The sequence below is a fragment of the Siphateles boraxobius genome, unplaced genomic scaffold (assembly GCF_051911475.1).
Source record: "Siphateles boraxobius isolate OS27281-9 unplaced genomic scaffold, OSU_SipBor_1 6, whole genome shotgun sequence".
NCBI lineage: Eukaryota > Metazoa > Chordata > Actinopteri > Cypriniformes > Leuciscidae > Siphateles > Siphateles boraxobius.
The window spans coordinates 23,806,068-23,820,892 of NW_027509186.1; the positions used below are offsets into that span (position 1 = coordinate 23,806,068).

Here is a 14,825-nt window from a genome sequence, read left to right on the forward strand (position 1 = left end):
CTTGCTAAGCCTGGCTGGATGAATTTCTGGATTTACATTACTTGTAATACAAAATGTTTTAATGCTTTGAGTAAAGAGGCAATTTGCTGAGCTATAAAGCGTCAAAAATCCCCATCGCTATATGTTCTCTCACAATGAAGCAGATCTATAATTATTAAATCATGGCCCACTTAATATGATTTGGAGAGGATAACTTTCGTTTGACTTACACTGATTTGTAATTTGCATTATTGCCGCTATCTTTCATTAGATTAGAAAGTTATTAACTTTAGATTTAAACAGCCCAGGGCTCCAATGATTATTAGAACGCGTTGTTCCAAAAGGCCCAGATTATTGTGACTATGCTTTGTGAGCATGTCATTAGTTGGAAATAATTTTAGCAACAAAAAGAAGTCATGTCACATACCAACATAACACAGAGTTGACAAGTACTAGTGTATGTCTTCAGCCATCAAATGGATGAATTTTCTAAAAGAGTTTTTGTATTTAAAGATTTTGAAGATCAGGGATGAGATACTGTACCTCAAGGTGCTTTTCAACAGCATAATGCCTATCATTCGTTGTCTATAATCATTGTAATACTATTTGCCACATTTTAGTCATCAAAACTATGTCCTCTCCAACATTATCTAATTTATATGTATATGGTTATGTGTGTGTATCTGTGTGTGTGTGTGTGTGTATATATATATATATATATATATACACACACACATGTGCAAATGTATAAATGTAAATAAATTAAAGTTTTAAGTATAAGTTTATTAATTTGTTGAAAATATGAAACTATAAATAAAATAGAATATTATATATTTACACAATTTTTATTTGTGTTACTAATTTCAAACATTTAAGTATAAACTTTTAAATCAAGAGGTTTTTAAGATAATTAGAAACAACCTTTTGACAAGTCATCTTAAGCATGTGCTGCACTCTCATTTAGATTCCCTGCATCTAGGATTTTACACTTTGATTTCCACGTTAGCCAGTCATACTTTCAATTAATTCCCGACCGCTGCATTCCTTTGAACGTCTTCACTTCGTAATATTAAATAACACTATCATCATGCATGTCTAATTATGTAGTCACACAATGCTCAGTAATTGCATGCAGAACTTGTAACCTTTGGTTTGATTGTATCTTTTTCATGTTCTCTCCCCTTAGCGACCCTGCGCAAACACAGCGCTTCTCACTGGCGCATGCAGAACATCGCACAGGAATCTGTTGACAGCTCGGATGATGAGTTTTTTGATGCTCGAGGTAAGTGTCACTTATTTTCTACCCTTTGTAATAACCTGATGGCTTCAGCTCTTCAGCACCTGTGCCCTACTCTCTTTCTCTTTTTTATGTCCATCATATATTCTGTCTATTACAGGAATCTCCTCACATTATGTGTGCACTAAAACAGCTGTAAATTTGTATACAGTAGATTTGTAGGCCTTTTTCATTCTGAACACAAATGCTAAACTGTGGCATTCTGTTATTGTGATGTGGATTGTTGCTATGTGACATAATTGAACAGCGTGGTGTTCCCTCCAAATTAGCACGTACCAGTCCTTGATATAACATTTGCATGCTTTTGTTTGTAATGGGGTCCAAATAACAAGCCTTTAAATCACAATGATGAAAACTGGAAAAACTGCTTGTCAGCTCATAAGTGTCCCTGCACCAGCGAGCCAGTTGAGGCCCATACAATAAATAGCTGAAGATTTGCATCTTCAGCAAAATGCCATGATTAAACAAAATCCTCTATATAAATGGACTGGGCTTCAATTTGCCTTTGTCAGCATTGCACCTCCATTATCTTTTTCCAAAATGTACAGCAACTTGAGGATATGTTTCATTCTCAAGCAACCCATTGCTACCCATTTTATTTCCTTTTGTGACTTATTTCCATACTGGATGTTTAACAAAACAAATGTATAGCAGGATGTTTTTCTTTGGAATACCGTTAACGCATACTTATATAATGTTGAGGAACACGTATTTGGCACATAAATAGGGTCAACATCGAATGGAGCATGTAAATAAGCAGATGAATAGATACAGGGAGTTTCCTGCTAGTTTATTGCACAATACTGTGTGCTTTTCAAATCTGTAGCAGTCGAGTTCTAGAGCAGCCACTTACATTTGGTCAAAGGATTTCCATAGATCCCTTATTAGCGGCTGTTTCTATGGGCCATGATACACATGTCATCCGCCATATTGGAATGGTCAAAGCTGCTCCGTGAACACTTAAGATCGATAAGACTGTGTGTCTGCTACCGTAGTTAGACGCATGGATGATTATATACAGTATATCTGCAATGGACTTCAGCAGATGATTTGCTAAACTAACACAAAAAAACAAGACGAAGGCGTTAGCTAACACAACATTAAAAAGTTACCATAGTTTAAAAACCTGTAATGGTGAGTTAATACATATAAAAACACAAACCAACAAATTCTCACCTGTGACCGATTATCCCAATTCTTTGGGAATTTAGATCTCTAAAGCTGTGAGTGACGTTGGCAGTTGACGTGACTGGAGGGGTCAAATGTGTCATCTACAAATAGATATCTATAAGTGAAGAAAGGTGAATCAAACGGGTGATTCTCCATTAGAGATGCGAACAAGATCACATTGTCTCTTGAGTTGCATCTTCAAATGAGTTACTTTGTTTTTTGTGTTGAAAATGAAACTAGCTTTATTTAGCGCTATAATTCATTCACATTGTCTATATGAGCTGTTGTGTTTGTCTCCCACACATTAGTAAAAAATTAGTTAAAGAATGGGTTGAAGCAGTGTATAATGCAATTGGTAACCTGTATGTTTCCACATCTGTCTTTCATGAGACACATTTCTCATTCATTCTTAATGAGCCCCCCGCTTAGCTACACCGCACAGAACCTCAATTAAAGTCCAGATGTTAGAGTGGCATGGATTGGGGAACATGCCAAATAGCTCCTTAATATGTCTTTGGCGGTTTTTTGTATTATATTTTTGTTTAGCCAAACAGCATTTTAGTAATATACACTACTGTTCAAAAGTTTGGGGTCAGTAATTTTTTTTGTAAAGAAATTCATTATGCAAGAATGCATTAAATTGATCAAAATTGACAGTAAAGATTTCTATTTCAAATAAATGCTGTTATTTTTCGATTCATCAAAAAATATGAAACAGCACAACTGTTTTCAACTTCAACTGCTTTTCCACCATCGGGTTCTAAGAACTGTAACGAATGGTTCCAGTTATATTTCCATTCGAGGTTGGTTCGGCTCAACACGATTACAAACCGTTCTCAGCCCAGAATTCTCAGCACGGTTGGCTAACTAGTAACACACAGGATTGGTCACTTGTCTGTTGTCTGGCTACCAGTTTCTCTGTTGCTGGCCAAGCACGCTATATGAGTGAAGTAAACACAAGTTAAAGGGGCATTCGGAAACCCTAGCTATTTCTTCGCTGATTTTCACGTTTGTTGTCGCATGTTTTTTCAACGAGCTCCCTCTACAGCTGTGAGGCGAATATTTCATAACAATGTCGTTAAAAAAAACCTCACTTGCGGCACCCTCCTCCCCCTTTCTACCACTGCTCATGTGCATTTGTTATTATCGGAGCCGGCCAACTTTATCATGTGGAGCTATGTCTACCGAGGTGGGTAATACCAAAGATTTTCTAATAGAAAGAGAATTGGCACTGTCTGGTTACTTCCGGTTTCTGGATTGGCTGCAGTAACACGTCTCTGTCCATGCGGGGGCGCTCGCAGGCGAGTGCAGAATGAATGGGAGTCTATGGGGTTTCAACCCCAGAAATCCACTTTTCCAGGGTGTAATTTTTTGTCGGGGCTAAGATAATACACTCAGCTGAAAATTGCTTTTTTAAGTTCACTTATCTGTTCTAAAAATCCGTTCAAAAATGTGATGACGTCACATAATAGCAGAATGCGAGCGTGTTCCGGCCAACAACGACCTAACCTGTAAGAAATCAAAAGGACATAAGTACTCGTTCATTCGACTTTTGGTCTATAATCTATATTGAACTTGCGGAATCAACAATAAAATCTTCGTTGATTCAACGACAAGCAAGAGAAAGGGATACATTTAGCCGTCTAGCTCCATAGACTCGCATTCATTCTGCACTCCCCCGCGATCACCTCCAGTGGAATTCTAATGGAACTATAACCAAGATGATATACAATTGGGCTAATAAGAAGTGCCAAGGCTCTCCGTTAGAAGGGCTCTGGTAATACATCATACACATTGAGGGCGGCGTGTGTGTTTATGTCGAATTGCCATAAAGCAGTTTGTGTTTCTCGCTCGTTCTCGCTTCTCACGAGACTTCCTATTTCCGATTTCCCGGGAAGTTAATCCTCATGTTGCAAGGTTGGTTTTCCGCCTAGGAACGTTGGGGGGAGCGGGGAAAGTCACCATTCTCACCAGAACAGGTTATTAAACCGTCCAAATGATTTCTAAACGGGTTTATTAAGCTGGAAGAGTTGCCGAATGCCCCTTTAATATAGCCTGGCTAACGCCAGACCCAATCTCGTTGAGAATTGGGTCTGGGAACCACATGCGCAATTTCTCGTATTTGAGGCGTGGTTTCAGAATGCCCGTCGCAGTTTATTGGGTGCTAAGAATGTCTATCAAATATGCCTGTACGTAGCTCATAGCCAATCGTTTCGATTATACCAGATGACGTATGTAGAGCGACAGAAATTAGACAAGGAAGAAGTCTACAGACATAATGACAATAAGATATTAATAAATACCACTTACCATTTATATGTTAAATGGACTTCATCTACAACGATGCCTATCAGGTTGGTTCTATAGAACTCCGTGGCTAACATGTCTTGCCACTTTGCGCTCATCCAGGCCTCGGGACTGCCGAACAGAAGTTGGTATCGACCATTTTTAATCGCATTTTCTTTATCAGGACTCAGCTGAGTGGCAGAAATTCCAAGCTTAACAGCCTCCTGTACCTGGTCATCCATTAAGGCGATTAATGGCGAAACAACTATGACGACTGGGGTCTCGCGAAGCCCCATTGCCTTAGCCACTAACGGGGCTAGTTGATATATCAGACTTTTTCCAAAGCCTGTTGGTAGCAGGGCAAAAACATCATTCTTGTTTAAGAAATGGTTTAACGCCGAAAGCTGTTCTTTTTTCAAAATGAACTTGCATTCTAAACTACTTAGACATTGTTCTAAGGCTGCATCAAAGAGTAGCTTCGCGTCTTCAGCCATGTTAAATCGATATAAACAAACTGTTTCCGTGTGTCGCATAGATGTCGTCATCGTCTAGCTGCTCCCTCCCCGTTCTGTGATTGGTTCCCTAAATGAGGCGAAAAATCTGGCCATGGTATCCAGACTGCCTTTCAGCGTGAATTGAATCGCGCTGCGGTAATGCAGTTTGGGGAAACCCAGGCTACCTTTAATAATAATAAATAATAAAATGAAAAGAAATATCTGATCATAATTCCCCATTACATGGTCGCTATTTACATCTCATAAATCTTTTAACTCTTGTGTTACTGGGCAAGGACTGAGACATATGTATTACATTCCAAAGAGCTGTGTGATCAGCCCCACAGTGGGAAAAGAAACCACCAGTCGGCACGGAATGGAATTATTTAAGACAGTGGAAATGGACAATTCCTGTAGGGCGACCGCAGAGGAAAAGTTCCTTGGTGTTGCTTTAAAGAACGTAGACGCAGCCTGATCATTTCCAAAATATCAACATAATCTACCTAGAGCAGAGCAAATTAACGTCTGGTCTAAGACGTGCTTTTTTTGGGTGGTAAATAATGGCGCTAAAACCAGTAAATTGACCAGCGCAAACTAGAGATGCACCGATTGATCGGCTGGTGACCGGAATTGGCTGATTTTCACGTGATCAGCCATGTCAGTCTGACATATGCCGATTTTAGGCCGGTCAAATGCACTCTGGCGCCGCATGATTAACATCGCGCAACATCAGCATCACACGTGCACACGGTACGCACATGTAGGAAACCTTGTGAATTACGGCCGTTTCACACCGCAAGCGTGAGCAGCACGTATTTTGTTCGCGTGCATGTTAATCAATGAGTGCATTCACACCGGGAGCAGGAGCAGCCCGTGAGCGTCGAGCAGGAGTTTCGCGTGAGGAGCAGTGAAGCGTGGGTTTTGGCGCAGAGTCTATTTTTGCTGCACTGCTGACGCTCAATTAAAGTGAAAGCACACTTTTGATGGACAAAAAAAAAGGATATTAAATAGTGATTACTGTTCAAAAATATTCTATGCAAAATGTAAAATGTTCTACTAAAGAAAAGAGAGAAAAGAAATATTTGTGTGTTCTGTAAAGTGGTTAGAAAAAATGAAATCGGAATATGTTAAAATCGGTATCGGCAGGTCAAACTCAATGAAAAATTGGAATCGGCCTAAAAATTGTAATCGCTAGCGTCTGAAAGGGAAATTCCTACAAATATGCAGGAGTATGTTAGTAGGCTAAATCTGGCCCTAAAATAGAAAACAGGTTCTTTTAAATAATATTTTACAATATTACTGTTTTTACTGTTGTTTTTTGATCAACTAAATGCAGCCTTTTTAAATAAAAAAAACCTTACCAACCCCAAATGTTTGAACAGTAGGCCTAGTATATATGATCTTGATTGATGTAAAGGGTTTTCTTACTATAGCAATTTGTCTGAACTTAGAGAAGAGTTAGCATGAAACTTGAATGAATCATTACTCAAGATGACTGCTGACTGAAAGGACTTTCCCTAAAGGGACTGTGAAGAAATGTATTATACTGCCATGTTGCATTATAGGTAATAACCGAGGTTGGTGGCACAGAGGGACCAACAGTATACAAAGCATTCTTATATTAATAAATCAATTTAAATCCTTACTTTGTGTGGGGGGAGTAGAGCGCAGTCTTGCAAGTACCCCCCGGCCTGCGAGGGGCGATGGGGGTTATGTGGCGAGCAGGACAAGGCCGAGGGATTTGAGAGAACGGCGCGAGGCCGGTGGTGTGAGTGTTAATGAATGACACCTGTGAGACGCACCGGTCTCGCATCTCTCACGGAGGAGCATAAGCATAAAAGGAGGAGCGACGACGCTGAAGATCGAGAGAGGAACAGGCCTGATTTTATGTTGTGTTTTGTTTCTCTTTTGTGTAGCCAGCAGTCGTCCGCCAGGGGCTGCTGGCTTATACTTTTGTTTTTGTTTTTGTTTTATTTTATATTAATGTGTTGAATGTTCGCCGGTTCCCGCCTCCTTCTTCCCATAACAACAAACCCTGTTACAACATCTTACCGACCGGTAGTTTAAACCGTACTGTAGTTGGACCAATGAGAATCCACTCTTGGTAGGGCCATCCAAAGAAGTTAACTTGTCAGTTTCATGATTAAAAGCATTGCAGATAATTGTCTCCACTGAGTGTTATTTTCAGACTTGTTTTGACTTGAGAACTCTATCAGAAACGACAAAAGAAATATGCACACTTAAATGTTGTTTTCTTGTGGCTGAGTGTTTGTTTAGCAATCTTTCTTGTCAGGAGAGCCACTGTCAAGTGTTTTGGCTCAGACTTGGGAGTGCAAACTTAATTGCTTTTTGTGTGAGTGACACCGCAAAGGTGTCTTTGTGAAATCACAGAGGTTGTGTCGTGTGTTTCTGTGGGTCTGTGTAGATACTTTCTGTGACTGGCTGTTGTTGACTCCTCTTCTCTGACCTGTGAGATTGACCCCTGTCAGTCAGTGTGTGCTACAGATGATATGAGCAGCAGAGAAATTGAGGCTCACCACGGTTCCAGCTTTGTCAGCCTGCCTTCTCCTCCATGACACTTGAGCCCCTTTCACGCATGTCAGACTCTCACTTGCCCTATTCATGCCTCTCATATCCGCTGGGTTGATCTCCTTCAAGCGGCATCATGGAGTGTCTCTCTAGAGGATATAGGGATGCGATTTTTCTGCATTTATTCTTTGCCATTACAGGAATAAAGTACGGAAATACAAAAAGTATTATTATTTCACTATATTACTGATTTTATTGTATTTGTAATCAAATAAATGCAGCCTTGATAAGCATAAGACTAAAAATCTTACTGACCTTAAACTTTTTGAATGATAGTTAAACATTTTTTTTAGTAAAAAGCACAATTTCATTAATTTATAATGAATATTAATTCATTAGCATTATTAACAATAATTAGTTTGGTCCAATTTTTTTTTAAAGTATTTAAAAATATAATTATAAACTTTTAAATACTTTACTTATACTTACACACACACACACACACACACACACACACACACACACACACACACACACACACACACACACACACACACACACACACACACACACACACACACACACATATATATACAAATGGCCTTTTTTGTCTTTATTTATTGAAACAGTGTAGAGCAGATAAGGGAGCAATGGGAGGAGGAGAGAGGGGAACAGGATCGGGAAAGGACCTCGTGCCAGACTCAAACTCTGGTCGCTCAAAGCTGTACTGTGCTATATTTTGGTGTTTTGAACTTCATGTTTTAATAGGAAAAACGTCAACACAACAGAGAAAAAACTGTACTTGTTAAGTGTTGTCATGGGGTCTTTAAGAATAAGGCCCTTGATTATAAATGAGGGCGTTTAAGATAATTTTTAACTGACATGTTGGCAAATGTCTAAGGAGGTTAATTCAGGTCTGTTATTGGAGTGAGTGTGTGCATTTGAGTAATGAGATTTGTCAGAGTGTGCCTAAACAGATCCCATTTGTACAACCTGCAATAAGATCGGACCCTCATTTAATACTGTGTAAATTTGAGCTGGAGACAGATTGCTGTATGTATTCGTATTCATTCATTGTGACTCTTAATGCTAATTGATTAGCATTACCTACCCAGGCTTTGCTTTTTGAGCTGAAGTGTTTTTCTGTTGCATTGATTGTTCTCTGCAGTCGGGTAGCCCTGGGCCGTTCGCACACAAGATTCATCTGCACTGACAAATCAACTAGGAAGTAGGCTATTTATAACTTCTATTAGATTAAAATGCATCTCTTAAATTTTGTTGCCTTAGATTTTTAATATAAAGACCGTGTTTCTTTGAAAATAGCATCTTAGCATTAGTTCTAGTTGCATGATTTGCATAAAGAGATTGTATGAATTTCATAAGCCATCTAAGACCTTGTCTTTTATTTTAATTTAGGCAATTTAAATGCATATAGCTCACAGTAATTGTCTTTTAAATGTTAAATTGTGACATACAAAAACATGTCCAAGTTAAAGTTTTTTTTCTCATTATTAAAGACTGTCACGGCCGATCACATAAGGCAAATCCATTTCTTCTTAGTGTTTGTGTTGAGGTTTTAAATCCGTGTTTTAACTCTGTATTAAGAAGGTCAAGGCGTATGATTGTCATAACCAAATATGGGCCTTCATTTGGAAGATTTTCCATGAAAAGCCTTTTTTCCTGAAACTGTGTCAGACAGACAATGCAGTCTTATGTTATTTGCCTCTACACAGTCACAGGCATCTACATTCATATTCTGGTCATGGAAAAAATATTAGTCAAACAAAATAAGCGCAAAATGACGATTGTGCACACAGTAAATGCTGCTGATTTTCCTACTTTTGACTTTTATTGAAGCTGACTATAGTTTTACACCTTTTTCCATACAGTGAAAGTGAATTGGGACTGAGGCTGTTATTTTGTGTTCCATTGAAAAAAGAAAATCACATGGTTTGGGTGTAAAACAACATGATCTTGCACATAAATCTAGTCATGGAGAAAAAAAAAATATGGTCCTTGTAAGTTTGTGTTGCAGATTTGGTTCATATGCTGAAGGTATTATTTCAGCCCACATGGACATGTCCTTTGACTCTAATCTCTGTCTGTAGCCCTCTCTATTTAAGAGAAAGATGAGTTGAAGAATGTTAATGGATAAACCCTGTGCCTCCATGAACTCATTACCTCCAGCCATTTCTACGATTCCATGAAATTGAGTTTCAGATCTCTCATTTTATTATTTAAAAAAAAAACTATTTTAAGAAATAAACTTGTTTCTTCACCTTGCTAGTCTTTTTTTGTTTACTCCAATCAATAACTGTTTCATGCACTTTTTAGAGAAAGTATTTTGAGTTTCTCACTCAAGGAAGAACGGGAAAGGAAGGAAAGAAAGAAAGGAAAACTGCCCCACCATTGTTCAGGGAATTTTTCATTCACTATCATTCACATTAAGGATGGGACAGGAAGTTTGATTAGTAAGTTCAACTAATTTATGTGGATTTAGATGGATAGGGTGCTAAGCCTTTTAGGAGGGTCTGATCATCCTTCCCCAGCATTTTAAAAAAATTTGTCATATATATATATGTATGAGAGAGAGCGAGGCTTAGCACCCTATCCATCTATTCATTAATTTCTAGTGACATCTCTGCTAAATACACATTACTTAGAGGAATTGATTAGAAAAAAGCAACAAATGAGTACAAAAGAAATGTAATCGTAATCTGTGACAAAAATATTAGTTTTAAAAAGTAAACAAGTTTAAAAAATCTAAACATTTAGCAAAAAAAAATGTATTGAGGGAAAATGTAAAAAGTGAATGTAAGTGAAGTGCTAAATATGTTAATAAAAACAAATTACTTTTTGTATTATAAAATGAATGAAATACAATTTCTAGACAAATGCTATAAAATAAGCATTTGTGTGGGCCCAGCTTTTTAGTGGGCCAACAAAATATGATAGATATGACAGAACAAGGTTATTAATAATCTTTCAGTGCGCAAAATTATAATAATATGAAAGGCTCCGATACAGAGCGGCATATAGCTACATTGCTTACAAGCATCGCGGGTGCAGAATGAAATACTTAAAGCAACATCACAGTGCTGCGGGCATAATGAGAAGAGATATTATGTGCACAACTCTTAGTGTACCACTATATATTTGTTCAGAAGTTTATTGAGTCTTATTTCTTCAGTTTTGAATTCCAGTCACTGTGCGTGTGATGCCAATTCATGGTCCTCTCTACTCCAGTGTTGTGATCTAGCAGACACCTGGTGTAGAATATCACATCCTTCAGCAATAAACTCGGGCAAGAAAAATCCTTTTTATGCAAATCCACATACTTTTATCTACAGATCAAGTATAATAACGGGAGCATTAAATAATCTTAGAGAATACCAATACTGAATATCGGATTGGTGCATCCCTATTAGTACAGGAGTGCAAGCCAGATTACTCTGCATTTAGACCTTCAAAGATTAAACGGGTCATGAACACTTTGCAAACGAAGCATTGCGATGTAACGCACAACAATAGATGATTGAATGCCATAAAACATCATTATGCTCCCAGTGCAGATACGTTGGATGGGTTTACTAGAAGCGAGGCACCTACTCAATTGTGACTGCTTTTACAGCCTCATTATGCTTATAATTGTGCTCTTACAGACTATTCTAACTTAAACTTCTGGGAAAACATCTTTTTTTTAGAAAAACTGTCGGAAGTTTAGTGATGGGGACGTTAAAAATTGTGGGACCATAGAGTTGCTCGTTTATAGCCTACCCTACCTTTTGCTTTTTACTTCTGGCGACTACATTCAGGCTACAAAATTCATAAAAGTTGTGTTCATCTCTGAAAATGACCAAACGTGTAAGTAGCATAAACTTTTGTTGATCACAAAGCTTGTTTTTTGCTTTAATCCAAAAGTCTATGGAAAAATCCTATTGGGTTTTTTTTGTCGAGGGGACCAATGTGATGCTATCTGCCGGTTGGCCTACAAAGTGTCATCTGTGATCTGTGTTGTGGTAGGTGCAACACACGAAAGGGCCGTTTACAAGGTTATTTGAAAATATGCTTTATTTTTGTAATTCTGCTAGGTGCCACTAGTGTTGCAGAAATTGCATAAGTTAATCTTACTTTGATAGTTCAAAAAATACTTTTCACAAAGTCTTCGTTTTCCCTCAAATTGTATGCAAACCCTTGTTTAGGCAATCCACTGACTAGTCGGGCATAAAAATAAAATATATTTAGCTTTGAACTAGTATACAGTCTAATTCAATATAGATTGCATGAGTGTTTTTCATAATGATGCAGATTACACTGAATACTTTCAAAGGAATTCTTCTGCTAAGCTCATCCCCTCAATGCATGTTCCAACATTTTTACATCGTTCGTTTTTATCTCTATTTCTCCTTTTAACTCCCACTTTTTATAGTCATCCTTTCACAGTGAGCCTCGCCGACAGACCCTTGTGCGTTAGCAGTTTGTTTCTTTTATTTACTGAAATAGGTGGTTGTCTCTCCTTCAGGAGCCGAGCTGCTGTTGTTGCTCTTCTTTATGCTAAGCACATTTCACACTTCAGAAGATCTATGTTCTTCCTGCTCTCTCTAAGCGCTGTTCCATTTGACACAACTCAGTAACTGCCAGTATTTGGATTATGATTTAAAACCCTTCGTCTCTCAACTCTGAGCTTCCCTCGCATTGTTTCTGTGAGCATGCACATGTTTGTTTGTCTACCTTTGTGTGAACCAAGTCAAAAAACAGTTCAATTGACAGTCTGGCAGATAGCATGCGACAAACGGCGACCGATCGGCTCAAGTGGGTGATGCAGACGAGCAGGCCTGACGGAGGCCTGTCACAACCTCTCTTCCACACTGAAATATCGCCCGGCGAGATCCGACACGGCAGAGGGCTTGCAGCTCACTGTCACACACTGTGAAGCGCGTGGCTGAGTCCTCCATCAAACACTCTGGCTGTCTCCCAAGGACCAGCAGAGTGGCTGATCGCTCACTCTGTGCTTATTAGTTGGACATCACTTTATGGCTTGAGCTGTATTTAAAGATAACTCGATGAATCCTAATAGTCTTTGATGTACTGCTGCATTCCATGTGATTTTTCTTAGCTGAAATGAACATAACATTATCTGTGTTTTCTTGATGATGAGCTAAATTATTGTCTCATCCTGAACAAATTCCAATCTCACTGAATGTATGTTTGTGTGTGAATTCTTTCAGAGGTTCTGGAAGGGAAGACGGCCATGCTTTTGGGGATGAGTCAGTGGAACTCTAATGATCTGGTTGAACAGATTGAAACCCTGGGCCACATTGACCAGACGCAGGGTAAGAGCTCATAAATGTAAATGTTATGCTTCCAATCAGAAATTGTATGAATATGATACATGATAACACTATAATGTTTTTGTGATTTTACAAAAGTTATTTACATGGTCTGCTGAGCGCACGTGTACCTGAGACTGATGGATCTAATATGAGTTTTGGAACAAATAATAAAAATTGCAGTGTTGCGTTCTTTCTACATTTTATGTTTGTTGGTGCATGCGTTTTTGTGCTTTAAACTGAAACATTTTGATTTCTGTGATGGATTTAGGATTGTTGTTGCAAAATCTGCTGATTTAAATATAGCACAGAGATGACATTGTCTAGCTGGTTTACACAGATGAAATTACTAGTTACTACAGAATTTCTGAATATTCATCATTTAAATGAGCTCCGTTAATGATAATTACAATCCCAGGATTGTTTATACTTTTTTACTCCTTACTCTATTTTTAGTGGAAGCATGTCAACTCAATCAACTCCATTTTGAGTTGCGTTTGTAATACTTTTAATTAATATGTTCATTATATTGAATGGGATGCAATAAAAATGCAGTCTACTGTAAACAAATGTATTTTCTATTGAGGTGCCCTTGCGGGCTGCATGCGAGAAAAACAAACTAGACTTGACAAATGTTGTAAACTTCTTTCTTCTTCAGTGTAGAAAAACTCAGAAGTGAAAACCAGGAGACTTAGGGGTATCTTTTAAGCAGGATTCGTTATTTGCTGTAGTCTGCTTCGTCCAAAATCTTACCCAAGTCAAGTCTAACCTAGGGAAATGTTCCCTTGTAATTTATAAACATTTTAGGGGCAGGGCCATGAACAAAGCATGTAAATGATGTATACCGGTTTAGGAACCGGCCCTATACATGGAGTGTTACCAATTCCAATCCAATCAGCATAACTATTCAAACAGTTAGACTACCAAAGTTTCAGTAATCTGCTTACAAGAGAAACGGGAATAGCCGGTTAGATAGAGAGAGCAGTATTCTGCCAGATACAGAAAAAAGGTTTTGCCGGACTCTCTTGCTGGAAAACTGTTTCACAGCAAATATCATCATCATCATAACCTTAAATGCTGAATTCAGTATGAAACTGTCTCAGTTTATATACTATTGTATTGGAACCTAAATTAAAACTTGAATAAATGACTCTTAATCACCCGTCCTTTTTTGTGGCTACAAAAAGTATAAAAGTAAAATGAAAGCAAATTAATCTTGTGAGTCGGTTCTTTTATTGAAATGTTCAAAAAGTTATTGTATGTTTTGAAACGCTGCCCTGTATATTTGCACTATTAGCAGTGAGGATTTCTTTCATATGAATTTGAATCAAAAGCTTGTGAATCAATGTTGATTAAGGAAACCTATGGATATCCAACCCTACTAGAAAGTATCAATTACATTGTGGTATAAAATCAGTAATGTTTTGCATCGTATACCATATATTCCCACAGAAGTATTTAGGGTATTTATTTGGGTAAAGAAAGCCCCCTCTTGTCAAAATCAACATTCAAAGGGCCCTAATATAAATGGTAACTATGCTGTAATGACTTAAAAACAAAACAAAAAATAAGAAAAAATTATGAGTGGAAGAAATAAAGTAAGTTATACATGTTTGGAGCAGCATAGGGGTCAGTAAATAATGATAGAATTTTAATTTTTGGGTGCACTGTCACTTTAAAGAAAAAATACTAGAATAAAAATAATATTTATAAAACAACTTGCTAAAAGTATCTGTATCA

The 14,825-nt window shown here is 37.9% G+C and overlaps 1 protein-coding gene across 5 annotated transcripts in view; it reads left to right on the top strand.

The window, feature by feature from the left end:
- pitpnm3 (PITPNM family member 3) overlaps nt 1-14,825 on the top strand; it is a 161,597-nt gene that overhangs the window by 16,664 nt on the left and 130,108 nt on the right. For all 5 annotated transcript variants that reach the window (XR_013195945.1, XR_013195946.1, XR_013195947.1 and 2 more), the window contains exons 2-3: nt 1,166-1,261; nt 12,984-13,088. Coding sequence is in view for 2 of the 5 variants with exons in the window: in XM_077208299.1 (XP_077064414.1) it covers nt 1,166-1,261; nt 12,984-13,088 (201 nt within the window). In the remaining 3 variants the exon portion in view is untranslated. The remainder of the gene's footprint in view (nt 1-1,165; nt 1,262-12,983; nt 13,089-14,825) is intronic.